Source organism: Balaenoptera borealis (genome assembly GCF_965194805.1).
Source record: "Balaenoptera borealis genome assembly, chromosome: 1".
NCBI lineage: Eukaryota > Metazoa > Chordata > Mammalia > Artiodactyla > Balaenopteridae > Balaenoptera > Balaenoptera borealis.
In genome coordinates this window covers 60,980,778-60,996,415 of record NC_138860.1, presented here as the reverse complement: position 1 = coordinate 60,996,415, position 15,638 = coordinate 60,980,778, and the positions used below count along the sequence as shown (strand labels likewise).

Genomic DNA, 15,638 nt, shown 5'->3' with positions numbered 1-15,638 from the left:
ACAGTATGGAGGTTCCTTAAAAAACTAAAAATAGAACTACCATATGACCCAGCAATCCCACTACTGGGCATATACCCTGAGAAAACCATAATTCAAAAAGAGTCATGTACCACAGTGTTCACTGCAGCTCTATTTACAATAGCCAGGACACGGATGCAACCTAAGTATTCACTGACAGATGAATGGATAAAGAAGATGTGGCACATATATGCAATGGAGTATTACTCAGCCATAAAAAGAAACGAAATTGAGTTATTTGTAGTGAGGTGGATGGACCTAGAGACTGTCATACAGAGTGAAGTAAGTCAGAAAGAAAAAAACAAATACCATATGCTAACACATATATATGGAATGTAAAAAAAAAAAAAAGTTTCTGAAGAACCTAGGGGCAGGACAGGAATAAAGATACAAACGTAGAGAATGGACTTGAGGACATGGCGGGTGGGGAAGGGTAAGCTGGGACGAAGTGAGAAAGTGGCATGGACATATATACACTACCAAATGTAAAATAGATAGCTATTGGGAAGCAGCCGCATAGCACAGGGAGATCAGCTTGGTGCTTTGTGTCCACCTAGAGGGGTGGGATAGGGAGGGTGGGAGGGAGACGCAAGAGGGAGAGGATATGGGGATATATGTATACGTATAGCTGATTTACTTTATTATACAGTAGAAACGAACACACCATTGTAAAGCAATTATACTCCAATAGAGATGTTAAAAAAAATAAAAATAATAGATAATAGCTAGTTTCATAAGCCCTAAGAATTTTAGATGAGGGAATAGATTTAATTAGAAAGCATACAAATAGTCATCAAAAATTGTAGCATAGTCAGACAGAAAAAGACAAACATCGTATGATATCAGTTATATGTGGAATCTAAAAAAATGATACAAATGAACTTATTTACAAAACAGAAACAGAATCACAGATTTAGAAAACACACTTACTGTTACAAAAAGGGAAACGTGGGGGGGAGAGATAAATTAGGAATTTGGGATTAACATATACACACACTACAATATATAAAATAGATAACCAACAAGGACTTATTGTATAGATCAGGGAACTCTACTCAATATTCTGTAATAACCTAAATGGGAAAAGAATCTGGACAAGAACAGATATATGTATATGTATAACTGAATCACTTTGCTGTATACCTGAAACTGACACAACATTGTAAATCAACTATACCCCAATATAAAATGAAAATTTTAAAAATTTAAAAATAAATTAATAAAAAAGATAACACATTTTAAAATTTCTTCCATTTAAGAAAAGAAAGAGCATAACTCTAAAATGAGGAAGCTAACAAGATTAAAGTTCGATAACCTATAGCAAAAGAACACTCTGGTTCTTCTAAAGAAGGGTGGATCACTACCAGTATGCTGAATGCAAAATATAATATCTCATTATTGGTCTTTACTGTGTAGGGCTAAATAAGACAAAGGCTCAGGTCATTTCTTGGACCAGCTCCTTTTTCCTTTTTTAAAGTAGGTTGAAAGGAAAGGGCATAGAGAAGTGAGAAGAGGGGAATCTAGTTTCATAGTCAGGAATAATGAACTTCATGCAAAAAAAAAAAAAGCCAAAATTCTCTATAAAACAATGTGGGTGATGAGGCAGGCCACCAGCACAAATGTATCTAATTTGATAAAAGGGGAAGGAAACTAACTTTGATTAAATATCTATCACGTATTATTTTAAGAAACAACATTCAGTTTATCTGAATATAGTCTTGTTATCAAGAACGAATTTCACTGCCCTCTAAACAACTCCCTTTAAGTCTTACCATTCCTTCCGTCTCCATCGCATTGTCAGATGATTCTATCTGCATTTGTATCATTAAGTAGACACTAACTACCGCTATGAAGTTACATTAAGAACTATTTGCTCTCAACTTTTTAAAGCATTTTGGACAGTCTTCCACCCTGAGAATTTTATAATGTTCACAGATAATATCAAAATGTGTCAATATCTCAGCAAAGTGTTTTTTCGATTCCTGTATATTTTTGTTTCATAAATGAAATAGCATCATATTTTTAAAACTGACCCAGTGGCTCTGAGGGATAAAAAATGCCTCAGTCACTGGTATGATCAGTTGGCAATTGGCAGAATCATGAAGACTTCAAGCAATACTTTCATGATTATAAATTATACTGAGATCTACAAGATTTGAGATACACAAGTTGTTTTCAGTACCAATGCTTTACATTTATTTCGATACTTACGTTATACTCAGACACGACTCCTTTATAAATTTCATAAAACTCTTCAACATTAACTCGATCCATGTTGAACTATATTTAAAAAAAACAAAACAAAACGTAAGCCAACCAACAAAATAGAATGAGCCACACTTAGCACTCAACATTTATGATCTCTTGGATATATTTCCTTTAAAATGTAAACCTTGAACAAATTAAACAGTCTTTGAAGAAAAAGTGTTAAAGTTCAGCTCATCAATAACAAATTATTGTTTATCAAAAATAAAAAATTATTTATAACATTTGAGTACTTAAATATATCAAGCATTGTTCTAGGTCCTGTAGGTACATCATCTCATTTAATCGTAAAAACCATCCTACAAGGTAAGTAAAGTTAATAGCCCCCATTTACAGATGAGGTGAAGACTCAGAGGGGTTATGTAGCCTTCAGTACTTGGCATTCCATCTTAAGCAGTCTGATCCCACTGATAGTACTCTCAACCACTACACTCTACCTCGCTGAATAAAACCTCATTCCTGGTACAGAAACGACTTATGTATCTATATAATGTAATGTTGTTTATCGATAGATTAGTGGCACAAATAAGAAGCACAGGGAGATCAGCTCGATGCTTTGTGATGACCTAGAGGGGTGGGATAGGGAGGGTGGGAGAGAGGGGATATGGGGATATATGTATACATATAGCTAATTTGCTTTGTTGTACAGCAGAAACAAACACAACATTGTAAAGCAATTATACTCCAATAAAGATGTAAAAATAAATGAATAAAAATAAAAACAAATTTAAAAAAATTTTTTAAGAAGAAATATGACTAAAGAAATGTTCTTCAAATTTTGTGGAGGGGGCTGGAAATAATACCCTTTTCCTCCCAAGCATTCAGAAAAATCCCTAGTCTGGCTCATAATAAAGCACTGACACCATTCATCTGGAAATCCTACTAGTCTTCAAAAAGAATTGTCAGAATATGCTAATAAGGTAAACCTACAAAGAGTCATTCTTATCCAGGCTGGATTCAAACTTAGAAATAAAATTTCATGAAGTTCTACCATCTCAAGAACCAGAACCTTAAATTTTTAAAAAATAGCCTCAGACTTCCCAATTTTGTTTTCCTCCCTACTTTGCTTCTTTATTGTTGCCAGGATTGAAGATCACTAAGAAGTTTCTGTCTACCCAGAATATAGTTCAAACTAGGAAGATTTATTTTCATAGGCAACATAACTATTACAGGGAGGGAATTTTGTTTGATTTCAGTATATTATTTGATATTCATACAAATTGTTATATTACTAATACCATAAAATAATAACAGAAAATATAATTTATTAAATACTTAGTAACTTGTACTGGAAATTCTACAAAGCATTGTGTAGGGTTATTTCATTTATTCCATGAAATAATCCATTGAGGCAAATAATATTCTCATTGCCTAGCTGAGAAAACTGAAGATAAGAATGCTTAAAATCTGGCCAAGTTCACATACCTAGAAAGCAGAAGACACATGATTCAGAAATAGAGCTTTCTGATTCCAAAAATCACGACACGATTGCCACTAAACTACCATGCCTCCCCCATAAGTTCAATCGATTCTTCTTTTTAAATTATTTTTTTTCACTGAGGACCTACTATGGACAATCACTATTCTAGGTTGTAGGCCTAGAGTTAGATCAATGATTAATTCTAAAATTTCCACAAGGATTACTACTTAAGGAGGCTTAGGTCCTATAACCCTGTGACTACATCACCAAGCTAATAATTTGAGAACGTTTTGGCTAACAATTTCATTATAGTCCTGGGTAAGATTCTTCAATTATTAACTTCCTCATCAGTCTCCAAGTTGTGCCTGATAACTCTGTAAACTAGCTGATATTTCTGACCTTTTCTCAGCTTATTATCATTCCCACCAATCCAGGATACAAAATAGGCAGAACCTCAGTTAGTGCCCTGACCTCTGATTTTGGGTGATCCTAAGACTTCATAGACATCAAAAGCAGTTCCTTTTCAGAAGAAGAGCAAATAAATTATATTGGTAAGAAAATTCTTTCCAAAACTGGCATTTCACTGTCATAATAACGCAAAGTTGCTGGCCTTCAAAAATTGTGAAATGTGAAGATAGACTAATTAAAGATGATTTTAAACCCTAGAACAACACTAAAAAAAAATTTAGAGGTATAAGTAATAAATCGATAGTGGAAATAGAATGGAATCATTAAAAAAAATCCCCATTAATGCAAGAAAAAGAGGAAAAAAGAAACACCAACAACAAAATTGTAAAATATAAATTATTTATGATTCCTATAATAATTTGTGTCCAATTTATTGTCAAATGCACTAATAAGTATAGCACAAAGATATAGAAGGACTCTCTATAGAAGTTAATATTGTTTCTTCAGTGAAGGGTTTCCTAGAAATGTGACAGCAGGGCAATTTTGAATGATTGTGGGCTCTGGAGATCCAGTGGTGTGACTGCCAAGAGAGGGGCTGAAATGTGCTAACTCCAAAGAAGATCCTGAGGCAAACTCCAGAAACCAGCAAAGGTCCTGGGAAAAATCTGAATTGATTCTCTTCTTAGTCACAAATCCAGACAACAGAAAATTCATTATAACTACTTAGCTTGATTCTATATTTTGTTTGGAGGAACTAAATGTATTGTTTCAGTCTGCATTTATTTTGCAACTAAAGTTCCAGGAATTATATAAACCTGCTTTATAAGTTTAAAATAGATGTACCATTAGAATATTAGTTCTCTTAGTGAGAGATTATATAGGTAAAATCAGTTCAAAAATGTTTTTTTACTATAAGGTTATCAAGTTCAACAAATATATCTTTTTATTTTTAATGCACTGAGTTCACAAGTGCACAGAGAAAATTCAATGTAAAAAATTTTAAAGCATACTTCAATAAAAAAACACAGTTCCTCAGTAAGTTATGACTCATTGCAAACTACCTACCATCTGCATAGCTGAAATTTCAAAACCTGCATCTCGGATAGCCATCAGAATCTTCCCCAGCAGTCCTGAAAATACAGAACAAATGAGTGCAAAAAATATAAAATTTCTAAGGCATTTTAGTTTTAGAGAAACACAAATTTTCTATATCAAAGTACTTTGCTTACATTCTATAGGAAGGAATCACATATTTCTGAGGGAAACTAAACCCCTAATACTGTAATCCCATTTGATTCACTTAGTAAAGTGCTTCAGGAATACCAACAATGATCTTGAAGATTATGCAAAAAACATTTAAGTTACTATTGCCTGTAAGGACCCTGAGGGCTAGTGATGTAAAGAATATGAAAATCAAACAATTAAACTAATACTACAAAAAAAAATGAAATGTTAAAGTACCAGATACAGAAGGAGTTCACAGGAGGAGTTCAAAGAAGGAGAAATATCAAATTATAACTGAAGAGGGGAACAGAAGCTTCAAGGGGATATGAGAGCATGAACTGGCCCTTAAAGGCTATAGGTAGATGGCATTATATAGGGACAGAGGTATAAAAAGAGACAAGGCATAATTCTGGGAAAAATGTGAATATGTGTACACAATAGTAAGAAGCCAAAAAAAGAAAAACATAAAAAAGGGAAAGAGGTTTAATCCAAATTGATAAAGGCCTTAGATGTCAACATGAGGAATTTGGTCTTTATCCCACGAATAGCAACATTTATAATGGTGTTTGTAGACTCTGGAGGTCTAGAACTGATTTTTGAGATTCCATTAGTCTTCTATAAAAATCTTCTAAGTTTCTTTTTTTCAAGTGAACTAAAATTCTCTCTCTTTCATACACACACACACACACACACACACACACACACACACACACACACTCCATATTCTGGATCATCTTGATGCTCACCTAATCACCCCAAAAAACCAAGTAGTATCAGTGCCCGAATGTGCATTTTTATTTACTATCTTACTGCTGCCAAATAGCCTATTTTAATTGTAGCTGGCTGAGGGATGAAAAAAAAAAAATGACAAGGACAGATCTATTTCTCAAATGATATGTTTGTACCAAGTGAAGACCAAATGATACCATAATATGCTGTAGAAACAAAGGTTTCTCAGAAGTTGCAAGAGTAGAATAGGCCCCGTGGTGCAGTGGTTAAGACTCCAAGCTCCCAATGCAGGGGGCCCGGGTTCAATCCCTGGTCAGGGAACTAGATCCCACGTGTGTGCCGCAACTAAGAGTTCACATGCCGCAACTAAGGAGCCCACCTGCCGCAACTAAGACCAGGTGCAACCAAATTAATTAATTAATTAATTTTTTTAAATAAAGAGTAGAATAGGCCCATGCCAAACTCAGAGCACTTAGTACCATATTCATGTTGAGCTTACTGATTAAGTTTCAGCAAACATCTTTTGTCACATTAATGTTAACTTAAATTTTATCCATTTTATAGTTTTGTTTGTAATGAATTTGTAAACTGTTTAGTTATACAGTTTTATGTGCAAACGTTTATATTTACTTGTATATTTGGACATATTTAAGTTACATTATATTTAAAATATTTTATGTCAACACTGGGAATCCATGAGAAAATTTTTCCTTCAAAAGAAACACTGCCAAAAGAAATGAATCTCTGAAAATGTTGAACAGGAGAATACAGGATAAATACAGTATTTTAGGAAGATTACTAATGTAATAATAATGGGCAAGCTGGTCTGAAGAAAAGAATAAGGGATAGAAAGAGTAGCAAAGGCTGCTGAAATCATCTACTATGCTGACTGGACCTGGATGGTAGTAGTAGAGAAATAAAGAAGTAATGAATATAAGATATTTCCAAACAAAAAGTAACAAGACTAAAGTAATAAGACTCAAGTGAACATAGAGTATGAACATGAAGGAATAAAGGTTTTGAGTCTAAGTAACTAGAAGAATGATAGCACTTTTAAGAAGAAAACAAGCTAAGAAACCAAATTAAGAAAAAAGTGAATGATTCTGGACATAGAAACCGAATTTTAGAGCAGAACACTGATAAGCATGAGAAGACAGCATACCCAACGGCAATAAAAATCATCAAGAAATGAATGAATAAACTCCCTATACTACATTGGTAATATGGGGTTGTATTCCAATAGATAGACAGATATAATTAGGCTACAGAGAGGTTAGAGCTGAAGTGATGAGAATAGATGACTACTTGTTTGACAAAAAGAAGGCCAAAAGCAAAAAAAGAGTTGGGAGGAATGAGTTTTGAGAAAATATCTAAAGTTCGGGGACATGTAAAAGGATACTTGCAAAAGAATAAAGAAGGAAAATATTACAGTAGTATCAAAAGAAGGAGGAAATTCTTAGAATACAGGGATAGTTAAGAATTAAAGGAGATTAAGCACCTTGGAACTAAGATAACTCCTTTGGCTTAAGCAAGAGGGTATGATGATATTAAAGAAAGTCATATCAACAGAGTGTTAGGAAAGAGAAGTTAGATAACCTATTAGTAATCTGTACCAAACACTCAGATGGCATCAGACACAGGAATGTTAACCAAAATTCCAGGTCTTTTATCAATAGGAAAAGTATAGACAAAACTTAGGAAAGAAGAAAGTAAATTAATTATTGGGGGCTGAGCCCTTTCATATGAAGTTATTCCACTTAATCCTTAAAGCAATACACTAAAACAGGGGCTACCATCCCACCATAAGGTGAGAATATATGAAGATTTGGAGAAGACAAATAACTTGCTCAACGTTACAGAATTAGTGGGTCTCCAAATCTCACTGTCTTTCTCCAAGTTTCAATAGAAAAACAGGAACGTGTATATGAAAGCCTGATATGTAAAACTCACTAGACAATATAACCCCCTGAGGCAAGGGCCATGTTCATTTTAGGACTCATTTTATCTCCAGTGACACTAGCATAGTGTCTAGCATGTAGTAGGTAGTTAACAAATATTGTTCACTCAATTACAAAGTTAATAAAAGAAATAACCAAAGGAAAAAACAATCATAGCTATCTGACTGATCCAACTCTGAGAAACTCTAAAGCTCTTCAGAGCACAATTAGAAAATACCAGAAAATTGTAAAGGAGTAATTAAAATTAGAGAAGGGAAAAAATTTTTAATTTTTTGGTTTAACAGTTTGAGGAAAAAAGTTCATACTGGCCTCATGCCACATACAAACATTAATCCTAATGAATTCAAGGTAAATGTAAAAAAAATAAAGGCAATTGATTAGAAAAACATATAGGTGATTATACTCATGATATAGGTAGCCTTTTTAAAAGGAAAGAAAAACGTTGGTTCCTTGCTGTAAGCTTCAATTCCAGCTCTGGATAGACTCACCCTCCTCTAATATGCAATTCTTTTTTTCATATCTTTTTCCATATATTTATTCTTTTCTCCTTGGTCCATTTTTCCTCTCACCCTCACCATCAGTCCACCTTCTAACTCTTTCCTCAGTGTCTTCTGAAGCCCTGAAGTATTTTGAACAGTTACCTTCATGCCCTCAGTCTCAGTTACCCCACCACAAGCTCTTAGAATTTAATCTTCATTTTCATTTACCTGCAATCGTAACAAGTTAAAGGCTTGCCTCCTTTTCCCCCTTGCTATGATTTAAATTTTTGTGTGCCAACCAACTTCATATGTAGCCCAATATGATGGTATTAGGAGGTGGGGCCTTTGGAAGGTGCTCGAGTCATGAGGCTGGAGCCCTCATAAATGAGATCAGTAAAGGCCGAGATTTTAGATGGATTAATAAAACAAGATCCAATTATATGATATCTATAAGAAAGCAAGTTTAAATATGAAGACACAGGTAGGCTGAAAGTAAATGGATGGAAAAAGATATACCATGCAAACAATAAGTATAAGAAAGTTGTAATGATTATATTAATTTCAAATAAAGTAGAATTTATGGCAAACAGTATTACACAGATAAATGTCCCAAGAGGCATTGGGAGACAGTACTTTAGACAGAGAGCTAAAAGAAAACGGATATTCATGGCAAAAAGAGCACTGAGCAAAGGTACAGAGAGGTAAAACAACATGGTTCTTTTGATGAGGGGAAATGAGACAGGAGAGATCATAGGCGAGGTGGTAGAAGCCACTGATAGAAGGACTTTTGGACCACATAGAGAGGTTTGAATTTTATCCTATAGGCCAGAAGTTCCCAAAATATTTTGGTCTCATGGACCCCTTAGCTCTTAGAAATTATTAAAGACTCTAAAACACTTTTATGTAAATAGGTTATATTGATAAAAATTTGTTGTATTATAAATTAAACAGCAAATTTTAAAATATTTATTAACTTAAATATAACAAAAAATATTTACATTTTAACATAAATACGATTTTTATGAGAAAAATGACTGTTTTCCAGAACAATGAAAAAAATCAGTGAGAAGAGAGATATTGTTTTACATTTTAAAAAATCTCTAATGTCTAATTTAATGAAAAGCAGCTGCATTCAACTTTCAACCTGCTGTTATGTGTTGTTTGCTTAAAGTATATTTAGTTGGAAAATGGTGTAGTATTTTAATAGCCTGTAATATAATTGTATATATTCTTCTTTACTTGACGAGTGGTAGTTTCTTAAAAGCTCACTGCAACATATAATTTCAAACTTCTACCAACGACCTTTTTTTTTAACCCTGTTGCATTAAAACCCACTGGTCAATCTTGTACTTTGTATAAATCTTTTATCCATGCATGATTTTATAACATCATACACACTGATCATTTGGAAAATATTAATTCACTGAGTTATGCAGATCTTCCAAATGATGACTCTCTATTATACCACATCAAAAGAAAAACAAAATCCCATTTGTTAAATACCACCAATTTCATCAGAATAATCTAAGTATTGGAAAGTTGTTGAGTTCAAGGTGGTGCATACAGTTTTCCAAGTTCTTAACTCTAATTTTTATTTGTAATTTTATCTTCTTTTGGATTTTTTTCTTGGGCAACAACTACTGTCAGTTGTCCTTTCTTTTAAATGATAGGCTTATTTTAAAGAAAATGCCAGCCAAATATCCATATCTGAATGACCACAGTTTGTGAGTCATTCTTTCAAGTAAAAATGGTATTCTATGAAAAAGGCATTTAGCTGAGCTCACAACTCAAACAACTGTACATGTGCTTTTCCTAAAGATAGCATTATATTTCAGTATGCATCAAAAGTGCTTTAGTGATCACTTCGTTATTAAGAAGTGTATTGTGTAGCCTCCATGTGTTTGTATTTTTTACAGATCTTTTCCTGTAATTGATATCTAGTCTCATAGCGTTGTGGTCGGAAAAGATACTTGATATGATTTCAATTTTCTTAAATTTACCAAGGCTTGATTTGTGACCCAAGATATGATCTACCCTGGAGAATGTTCCATGAGCGCTTCAGAAAAATGTGTATTCTGTTGTTTTTGGGTGGAATGTCCTATAAATATCAATTAAGTCCATCTTGTTTAATGTATCATTTAAAGCTTGTGTTTCCTTACTTATTTTCATTTTGGATGATCTGTCGATTGGTGAAAGTGGGGTGTTAAAGTCCCCTACTATGATTGTGTTGCTGTCGATTTCCCCTTTTATGGCTGTTAGTATATGCCTTATGTATTGAGGTGCTCCTATGTTGGGTACATAAATATTTACAATTGTTATACCTTCCTCTTGGATCGATCCCTTGATCATTATATAGTGTCCTTCTTTGTCTCTTGTAATAGTCTTTATTTTAAAGTCTATTTTGTCTGATATGAGAATTGCTACTCCAGCTTTCTTTTGATTTCCATTTGCATGGAATATCTTTTTCCATCCCCTCACTTTCAGTCTGTATGTGTCTCTAGGTCTGAAGTGGGTCTCTTGTAGACAGCATACGTATGGGTCTTGTTTTTGTATCCATTCAGCCAGTCTGTGTCTTTTGGTGGGAGCATTTAATCCATTTACATGTAAGGTAATTATTGATATGTATGTTCCTATTCCCATTTTCTTAAATGTTTTGGGTTTGTTATAGTAGGTGTTTTCCTTCTCTTGTGTTTCTTGCCTAGAGAAGTTCCTTTAGCATTTGTTGTAAAGCTGGTTTGGTGGTGCTGAACTCTCTCAGCTTTTGCTTGTCTGTAAAGGTTTTAATTTCTCCATCAAATCTGAATGAGATCCTTGCTGGGTAGATTAATCTTGGTTGTAGGTTTTTCTCCTTCATCACTTTAAGTATATCCTGCCACTCCCTTCTGGCTTGCAGAGTTTCTGCTGAAAGATCAGCTGTTAACCTTATGGGGATTCCCTTGTGTGTTATTTGTTGTTTTTCCCTTGCTGCTTTTAATATGTTTTCTTTATATTTAATTTTTGATAGTTTGATTAATATGTGTCTTGGCGTGTTTCTCCTTGGATTTATCCTGTATGGGACTCTCTGTGCTTCCAGGACTTGATTAACTATTTCCTTTCCCATATTAGGGAAGTTTTCAACTATAATCTCTTCAAATATTTTCTCAGTCCCTTTCTTTTTCTCTTCTTCTTCTGGGACCCCTATAATTCGAATGTTGGTGCGTTTAATGTTGTCCCAGAGGTCTCTGAGACTGTCCTCAGTTCTTTTCATTCTTTTTTCTTTATCCTGCTCTGCAGTAGTTATTTCCACTATTTTATCTTCCAGGTCACTTATCCGTTCTTCTGCCTCAGTTATTCTGCTATTGATCCCATCTACAGTATTTTTAATTTCATTTATTGTGTTTTTCATCGTTGCTTGGTTCCTCTTTAGTTCTTCTACGTCCTTGTTAAATGTTTCTTGCATTTTTTCTATTCTATTTCCAAGATTTTGGATCATCCTTACTATCATTATTCTGAATTCTTTTTCAGATAGACTACCTATTTCCTCTTCATTTGTTAGGTCTGGTGTGTTTTGACCCTGCTCCTTCATCTGCTGTGTGTTTTTCTGTCATCTCATTTTGCTTATCTTACTGTGTTTGGGGTCGCCTTTTAACAGGCTGCAGGTTCCTAGTTCCCGTGGTTTTTGGTATCTCTCCCCAGTGGCTAAGGTTGGTTCAGTGGGTTGTGTAGGCTTCCTGGTGGAGGGAACTAGTGCCTGTGTTCTGGTGGATGAGGCTGGATCTTGTCTTTCTAGTGGGCACGTCCACATCTGGTGGTGTATTTTGGGGTGTCTGTGGCCTTATTATGATTTTAGGCAGCCTCTCTGCTAATGGATGGGGCTGTGTTCCTGTCTTGTTAGTTGTTTGGCATAGGGTGTCCAGCACTGTAGCTTGCTGGTCATTGAGTGAAGCTGATGTTGAGATGAAGATCTCTGAGAGATTTTCACCGTTTGGTATTACGTGGAGCTGGGAGGTCTCTTGCGGACCAGTGTCCTGAAGTTGGCTCTCCCACCTCAGAGGCACAGCCCTGGTGCCTGGCTGGAGCACCAAGAGCCTTTCATCCACATGGCGACATTCTTCTTCCAGTTAGGCAGGTTCTGTCACTATTTCTGGACAGTGTGCTTTATTTGGCATCTGGGACTGTCAGCTCTTATCGGCCTGTGTTGCAAAGGTGGCTCAGATCCCAAAATACTCTCAGTGATGTTGACTCCATAAGGAAGGCTGCAGTTCCTACATGTTAAACAGTCAGAAGTGCCAAGAGGTAGAAAAAGGTTTCCTGGTGAAGAGACTTCTCTGCACTGACTGTTTCCAAGAGGAGGTGAAGATGTCTTATGCGGGCGCTGCCACAATTTAACACATGTAGGCTACACAATACACTACTTAATAACGAAGTGATCACTGAAGAAACCAAAGGGGAAATCAAAAAATACCTAGAAACAAATGACAATGGAGACACGACAACCCAAAACGTATGGGACGCAGCAAAAGCAGTGCTAAGAGGGAAGTTTATAGCAATACAAGCCTACCTCAAGAAACAAGAAACATCTCGAATAAACAAATTAACCTTGCACCTGAAGCAATTAGAGAAAGAAGAACAAAAAAACCCCAAAACTAGCAGAAGGAAAGAAATCATAAAGATCAGATCAGAAATAAATGAAAAAGAAATGAAGGAAACAATAGCAAAAATCAATGAAACTAAAAGCTGGTTCTTTGAGAAGATAAACAAAATTGATAAACCATTAGCCAGACTCATCAAGAGAAAAAGGGAGAAGACTCAAATCAATAGAATTAGAAATGAAAAAGGAGAAGTAACCACTGACACTGCAGAAATACAAACGATCATGAGAGATTACTACAAGCAACTCTATGCCAATAAAATGGACAACCTGGAAGAAATGGACAGATTCTTAGAAATGCACAACCTTCCGAGACTGAACCAGGAAGAATAGAAAATATGAACAGACCAATCACAAGCACTGAAATTGAAACTGTGATTAAAAATCTTCCAACAAACAAAAGCCCAGGACCAGATGGCTTCACCGGTGAATTCTATCAAACATTTAGAGAAGAGCTAACACCTATCCTTCTCAAACTCTTCCAAAATATTGCAGAGGGAGGAACGCTCCCAAACTCATTCTATGAGGCCACCATCACCCTGATACCAAAACCAGATAAAGCTGTCACAAAGAAAGAAAACTACAGGCCAATATCACTGATAAACATAGATGTAAAAATCCTCAACAAAATACTAGCAAACAGAATCCAACAGCACATTAAAAGGATCATACACCATGATCAAGTGGGGTTTATCCCAGGAATGCAAGGATTCTTCAATATATGCAAATCAATCAACGTGATACACCATATTAACAAATTGAAAGAGAAAAACCATATGATCATCTCAATAGATGCAGAAAAAGCTTTTGACAAAATTCAACACCCATTTATGATAAAAGCCCTGAAGAAAGTAGGCATAGAGGGAACTTTCCTCAACATAATAAAGGCCATATATGACAAACCCACAGCCAACATTGTCCTCAATGGTGAAAAACTGAAACCATTTTCACTAAGATCAGGAACAAGACAAGGTTGCCCACTCTCACCACTATTATTCAACATAGTTTTGGAAGTGTTAGCCACAGCAATCAGAGAAGAAAAAGAAATAAAAAGAATCCAAATCGGAAAAGAAGTAAAGCTGTCACTGTTTGCAGATGACATGATACTATACATAGAGAATCCTAAAGATGCTACCCGAAAACTACTAGAGCTAATCAATGAATTTGGTAAAGTAGCAGGATACAAAATTAATGCACAGAAATCTCTTGCATTCCTAGACACTAAGGATGAAAAATCTGAAAGTGAAATTAAGAAAACACTCCCGTTTACCATTGCAACAAAAAGAATAAAATATCTAGGAATAAACCTACCTAAGGAGACAAAAGACCTGTATGCAGAAAATTATAAGACACTGATGAAAGAAATTAAAGATGATACAAATAGATGGAGAGATATACCATGTTCTTGGATTGGAAGAATCAACATTGTGAAAATGACTCTACTACCCAAAGCAATCTACAGATTCAATGCAATCCCTATCAAACTACCACTGGCATTTTTCACAGAACTAGAACAAAAAATTTCACAATTTGTATGGAAACACAAAAGACCCCGAATAGCCAAAGCAATCTTGAGAATGAAAAATGGAGCTGGAGGAATCAGGCTCCCTGACTTCAGACTTTATTACAAAGTTACAGTAATCAAGACAGTTTGGTACTGGCACAAAAACAGAAATATAGATCAATGGAACAGGATAGAAAGCCCAGAGATAAACCCACGCCCATATGGTCACCTTATCTTTGATAAAGGAGGCAAGCATATACAGTGGAGAAAAGACAGCCTCTTCAATAAGTGGTGCTGGGAAAATTGGACAGATACATGTAAAAGAATGAAGTTACAACACTCTCTAACACCATACACAAAAATAAACTCAAAATGGATTAATGCCCTAAATGTAAGGCCAGACACTATAAAACTCTTAGAGGAAAACATAGTCAGAACACTCTATGACATAAATCACAGCAAGATTCTTTTTGACCCAGCTCCTAGAGAAATGGAAATAAAAACACAAATAAACAACTGGGACCTAATGAAACTTAAAAGCTTTTGCACAGCAAAGGAAACCATAAACAAGACCAAAAGACAACCCTCAGAATGGGAGAACATATTTGCAAATGAAGCAACTGACAAAGGATTAATCTCCAAGATTTACAAGCAGCTCATGCAGCTCAATAACAAAAAAACGAACAACCCAATCCAAAAATGGGCAGAAGACCTAAATAGACATTTCTCCAAAGAAGATATACAGATTGCCAACAGACACATGAAAGAATGCTCAACATCATTAATCATTAGAGAAATGCAAATCAAAACTACAATGAGATATCATCTCACACCGGTCAGAATGGCCATCATCAAAAAATCTAGAAACAATAAATGCTGGAGAGGGTGTGGAGGAAAGGGAACACTCTTGCACTGTTGGTGGGAATGTAAATTGATACAGCCACTATGGAGAACAGTATGGAGGTTCCTTTAAAAACTACAAATAGAACTACCATACGACCCA

At 35.1% G+C, this 15,638-nt stretch overlaps 1 protein-coding gene and 1 long non-coding RNA gene across 5 annotated transcripts in view; one reads left to right on the top strand and one right to left on the bottom strand.

Annotated features, from left to right (window-relative positions):
* Positions 1-15,638, top strand: part of LOC309636198 — a 937,790-nt gene that overhangs the window by 722,199 nt on the left and 199,953 nt on the right. The gene's annotated exons all lie outside the window — the stretch shown is intronic.
* The window catches only part of NME7 (NME/NM23 family member 7), a 244,738-nt gene that overhangs the window by 140,228 nt on the left and 88,872 nt on the right, over positions 1-15,638 (bottom strand). For all 4 annotated transcript variants that reach the window (XM_082393989.1, XM_082393990.1, XM_082393987.1 and 1 more), the window contains 2 exons: positions 5,177-5,241; positions 2,230-2,298 (listed from right to left, as the gene is read on the bottom strand). In XM_082393989.1, the coding sequence (XP_082250115.1) occupies positions 2,230-2,298; positions 5,177-5,241 (134 nt within the window). The remainder of the gene's footprint in view (positions 1-2,229; positions 2,299-5,176; positions 5,242-15,638) is intronic.